This window comes from Aotus nancymaae, unplaced genomic scaffold (genome assembly GCF_030222135.1).
Source record: "Aotus nancymaae isolate 86718 unplaced genomic scaffold, 86718_ANA_hifiasm-v0.15.2.pri h1tg000028l, whole genome shotgun sequence".
NCBI lineage: Eukaryota > Metazoa > Chordata > Mammalia > Primates > Aotidae > Aotus > Aotus nancymaae.
Window position 1 is genome coordinate 24,697,819 of NW_026988441.1, and position 6,000 is coordinate 24,703,818.

The window sequence follows — 6,000 nt, forward strand, 5'->3', positions numbered from 1 at the left end:
AGGTCAGGAATTCGAGACCAACCTGGCCAATGTGGCAAAACCCCATCTCTACTAAAAAATACAAAAATTAGATGGGCATGGTGGCAGGTGCCTGTAATCCCAGCTACTTGGGAGGCTAAGGTAGAAGAATTGCTTGAACTCAGGAGGACGAGGTTGCGGTGAGCCGAGATTGGGCCATTGCACTCCAGCTTGGGAGACAGAATAAGACTCTGTCTCAAAAAAAAAAAAAATGTAGCTTGTGTAATACTACTTTGACTTTTCTGCTCTTATTTGGTTAATATTTGGATAAAATGTCTACTTCAATTTTGCTACTTTCAGGCTTTTTTTATTAATAGTTTTAAACTGACTCTTGTAGAAAGGCAAGTGAAGTCATGAGTTTTTATTTTATTTTATTATTTTTATTTATTTATTGAGACAGAATTTTGCTCTTGTTGCCCAGGCTGGAGTGCAATGGCGTGATCTCAGCTCACCACAACTTCCGCCTCCTGGATTCAAGCAATTCTCCTGCCTCAGCCTCCTGAGTAACTGGGATTACAGGCATGCACCACCACCCACAGCTAATTTTGTATTTTTAGTAGATACGGGGTTTCTCCATGTTGGTCAGGCTGGTCTCGAACTCCAGCCTCAGGTGATCCACCCACCTTAGCCTCCCAAAGTGCTGGGATTATAGGCATGAACCACCGAGCCTGGCCAAGTTTAATTTTTTAAAATAAATCCCTTTGTTGAAAGTATGTGTCTTGATTAGAAAGTTAATTATATATTTAAGTAATTTTCTGAAAAACAAAGACTTCCTGTTATTTTTGTATTTTATTTGATTCTTGTATCTTTAGCCTTCATTTTCTCTCTTTCTGTCTTTGTGTCTATTTCATTTTGGTATTGATATGTTTTTACTTTTTTATTTTCTTCTGGGTCTCTACACAGATATTTCCTTTGTGGTCCCTTGGGGATTACATAAAACCTCTAAGGCTGGGCATGGTGACCCACGCCTGTAATCCCAGAGCTTTGGGAGGCTGAGGTGGGCAGATTACGAGGTCAGGAGATCAGACCATCCTGGGCATGGTGAAACCCCATCTCTAATAAAATACAAAAAATTAGCCAGGCATGGTGGCAATACATCTGTAGTTCCAGCTACTCAGGAGGCTGAGGCAGGGGACTCCCTTGAACCTGGGAGACAGAGGTTGCAGTGAGCCAAGATCTTGCTACTGCACTCCAGCCTGGCAACAGAGTGAGACTCCATCCCAAAAAAAAAAAAAAAAACCTCTAAAAGATAAAACTGTATATTTAATCTAATCTGGTGAAAAATGAACTTCAGTTACATAAAAAAATTTTTCCTCATTACATCCGCCCTCAACTTTGCTATTGATGTTGCTGATTATATCTTTTTAAGTTGTATATTTATTAACAGATAGTTACAATAATTTCTCTGCTCTTATTTTTCAAATTTTAGAGAATAATTATAAATGTTTTCTGACCCATTATGGTAATGGTAAGGAATTCTTTTTTTTTTTTTTTGGTGCCATGACTCGGATACACACAAAAATTCTATTTTTGTGTATGTATGTTTCCCAGGAATTTATGTATTTTTTATGATTGTTGTTTTCTTGCATCACGTTATTTTCAGTGGAAATAATCTTTTTTCAGCATCTTTGATATATAGGCCATATGCAGTGCCTATATACTGTCTCAGGATTTGGTTCTTTTCAGTCTTCTTTTTTTTTTCTTTGGTAGGACATTTTTGCTGATGATTATTATTCTCACTTGACAGGTATTTTTCTTCAGGACTTTGACAATATCACACAGTTTTCTTCTGGCCTGCAATTTTTTTTTTTTTTAAACTCACTGTTTAGTAAGTCTATGCTTATAAATGACACATCACCTTTATCTTGCAGCTCTTGAGATTCTCTCGTCTGTGACATTTTAAATTGTTCTTATATATGTGTTTTTTTATAAATATCTTGTGTGTGTATTTTAGTTTGTCGAGCTTCATTTTTATTTTATTTATTTATTTTTTTTGGAGACAGAGTCTCACTCTGTCCCTAGGCTGGAGTGCAGTGCTGCGATCTCAGCTCACTGCAACCTCCGCCTCCCGAATTCAACCCATTCTCCTGCCTCAGACTCCCTGGTAGCTGGGACTACAGGCACTTGCCACCACACCCAGCTAATTTGTGTATTTTGAGTAGAGATGGGGTTTCACAGTATTGTCCAGGATGGTCTCGATTTCTTGACCTTGTGATCCACCCTCCTCAGCCTCCCAAAGTGCTGGGGTTACAAGTGTGAGCCATGCTCAGCCAAACTTTTTATTTTTATGCCATTTTTTTCTTTTGGAATTGGTTAGTTATCTCTTTTTGTATTTTTTACCTCTACAATTACTGTTTTTAAAATACTTTTAATATTTTTGCTAATTTTCACTTTTTCTGATTTTCAATAATTGTGCTCCTTTTACTCATTATTATTCAACTTATTTTAAATTTCTTTTCTTTTTTTTGAGACGGAGTTTCACTCTTGTTACCTAGGCTGGAGTGCAATGGCGTGATCTCGGCTCACTGCAACCTCCGCCTCCTGGGTCTCCTGCCTCAGCCTCCTGAGTAGCTGGGATTACAGGCACGCGCCACTGTGCCCAGCTAATTTTTTTGTATTTTTAGTAGAGACGGGGTTTCACCATGTTGACCAGGATGGTCTCGATCTCTTGACCTCGTGATCCACCTGCCTCGGCCACCCAAGGTGCTGGGATTACAGGCATGAGCCACTGCACCCGACCCTTATTTTAAATTTCTAAAATTAATCCACATATTTTTATTTTATGATGATTGCTTTCTGAAAATTTTATAATTTTTTTGATGGGGCCGTATTGCCCTAATATTTTGCATACATTGTAATCTTTGAGACTTAGACATTAAAAAAAGAAAAAAGCTACCTGAGTCTAGTAAGTGGAATAATTTGTTGTTTTAATTTCTTTTAGTTATGTGTTCTCATTTTGCTGAAGACCTTTGGCCAGAGCAAGACATAAAAGATTTTTTCCAAAAAGTCATACTGAGGAGATATGATAAATGTGGACATGAGAATTTACAATTAAGAAAAGGCTGTAAAAGTATGGATGAATGTAAGGTGTGCAAAGGAGATTATAACAGACTTAACCAATGTCTGATAACTATCGAGAGCAAATTATATCAATGTGATAAATATGTGAAAGTCTTTTATAAATTTTCAAATTCAGATAGACATAAGATAAGACGTACTAAAAAGAAAACATTCAAATGTAAAGAATGTGGCAAATCATTTCGCATGCTTTCACAACTAACTCTGCATGAGAGAATTCATATTAGAGAGAATTCCCACAAATGTGAAGAATGTGGAAAAGCCTTTAACCGGTCTTCATACCTTACTCGACATAAGAGAATTCATATTAGAGAGAATTCCCACAAATGTGAAGAGTGTGGCAAGGCCTTTAACCGGTCCTCATACCTTACTCGGCACAAGAGAATTCACAGTGGAGAGAAACCCTGCAAATGTGAAGAATGTGGCAAAACCTTTAACCAGTCTTCATACCTTACTCGACATAAGATAATTCATAGTGGAGAGAAACCTTACAAATGTGAACAGTGTGGCAAAGCCTTTAACAGATCTTCACACCTTACTAGACATAAGATAATTCATACTGGAGAGAAACCCTACAAATGTGAACAGTGTGGCAAAGCCTTCAACCGATCCTCATACCTAACCCAACATAAGAGAATTCATACTGGAGAGAGACCCTACAAATGTAAAGAATGTGGCAAAGCCTTTAATGACTTCTCAGCCCTTACTCGACATAAGACAATTCATACTGGAGAGAAACCCTACAAATGTAAAGAATGTGGCAAAGCCTTTAATTACTTCTCAACTCTTACTCGACATAAGATAATTCATACTGGAGAGAAACCCTACAAATGTGAACAGTGTGGCAAAGCCTTTAACTGGTCTTCACACCTTACTCGACATAAGATAATTCATACTGGAGAGAAACCCTACAAATGTGAACAGTGTGGCAAAGCCTTTAACTGGTCTTCACACCTTACTCAACATAACAGAATTCATACTGGAGAGAAACCCTACAAATGTAAAGAATGTGGCAAAGCCTTTAAGCAGTCCTCAACTTTTACTCAACATAAGATTATTCATACTGGAGAGAAACCCTACAAATGTAAAGAATGTGGCAAAGCCTTTAACGACTTCTCAACACTTACTCAACATAAGATAATTCATACTGGAAAGAAACCATACAAGTGTAAATATGTGGCAAAGCATAAGATAATTTATACTGGAAAGAAACCCTACAAATGTGAAGAATGTGGCAAACCTTTTAATTGTTTCTCAAATTTTACTATACATAAGAGAATTCATGCTAGAGAGAACCCCAACAAATGAGAAGAATGTGGCAGTGCTAGTAACCATTCCTCAAACCTTGCTAAACATAACCCATGATGGAGAAAAATCCTACAAATGTAAAGAATGTGTCAAAGCTTTTAACGGTTCCTCAGTCTTTACTAAACATAAGGGAATTCATAATAGAGAAACCCTACAAATCTGAAGAATGTGGGCTGGCTTTTAACAAATCATCAACATTTACTAAGCACAAAATAATTCATACTGGATAGAAACCCTTCAAATGGAATGACTGTGGCATAGCCTTTACCCAGTTCTCAACTCTTACTAAACATGAGAATTCATGTAGAAGATAAAGCCTACAAATATGAGGAAAGTGAGAAAGCCTTTAAAAGGTTTCAACCCTTATTACACATAATTTATACTGGACAGAAATCCTAAAGTGTGAAGAATGTCACAAAGCCCTTAACAACTTCTCAATTCTTAACAGATATAAGATGATTTATATTGGAGTGAAGCGCTACAATCCTAAGTGATGTCACAGTGCTTTTAACAACACCTCAAAGTTTTCTAAACATAAAAAATATATATACTAGTGCAAAACTCTAGAGACATAAAGAATGTGAAAAAGCTTTTAAATGGTTTTCACAGTTGATTGCAGGTAAAATAATTTATACTGGAGATGACTCCAAGAGTGAAGAATATGGCAAAACTGCTAACCAGTGTTCACAACTTATTGTACAGGGAAGCATTTATACTTGAGAAATGGTGTACAAATATAAACAATGTGGCAAAGTCATTAATATCTGCTCATCATATTATGCAACATCAGTTTATATTTAATAAAAGCATTATAAATACAATTACTGTCAAATGATCTTTTACAAACATAAGCTTTTAAAGTGAAGAAGAGTTTATTCTGAAGGCAAACATTACAAATACAAAGAGGGTTATAGTACTTTTACTTGTATTACAGATTTTATTGTACACATTTTGTACTACAGAATAACTCAAGCAGTTCCTCAAACTTTGTTTAACATTAGGTAATTTATATTGGAGAAAATTCAGCCAATGTAATGAATTTGGAAAAACACTTTTTCAAAATCTGTAGCTTAGAAAATGCCAGAGAGCTCATACTAAAATGTACTTTTGCAGGTGCAATAAGTATGAAAAAATATTTAATTCAAATTGATATTTATGTAAATATCAGAGAATTAACAGTAGAAATATCTAAGGCACTGACACTTCAGACATTACACTAAGAGTGCTGGGTATAGAAAATCCAAAACTACAGTTGGTAAGTAAATTAATTTTATATAACTTTAAAATGAGTAGAAATTCATTTAAAAAGTTATAATTACATTCAGGTATACTTTTTTGATAAGATTTAAAAGTTTTTAAAAGTAAATAATGGTGTGATTCAACTCAAAATGTAAGATGCATGATAAGAATTTAAGTGGAGAGGCTCTTTATGGTTAACTTTCTCAGTAATGTATGAGGTAGCTATTCAGAGTAATATTCTTTCCTGTTATGAGAGAAAAACATTTTTAATTTTAGTAAAATAAAATTAATTAAAATAGTAGCATATAATTTTACTAATTGTACTTTAATAAAATGCAGAACATTTAAAAATTTTTA

General features: G+C 35.2%; 1 protein-coding gene across 2 annotated transcripts in view; it reads left to right on the plus strand.

The window, feature by feature from the left end:
• LOC105726297 (zinc finger protein 85-like) overlaps nucleotides 1–6,000 on the plus strand; it is a 33,166-nt gene extending 27,166 nt beyond the window's left edge. The window contains exons 1-2 of one of the 2 annotated variants that reach the window (XM_064381573.1): nucleotides 2,960–4,382; nucleotides 4,462–6,000. In XM_064381573.1, the coding sequence (XP_064237643.1) occupies nucleotides 2,962–4,382; nucleotides 4,462–4,567 (1,527 nt within the window). In that variant the 5' untranslated portion in view covers nucleotides 2,960–2,961 and the 3' untranslated portion in view covers nucleotides 4,568–6,000. Of the gene's footprint in view, nucleotides 1–2,959 lie in introns of those variants that run through there. The other variant, XM_064381572.1, reaches the window with a different exon arrangement.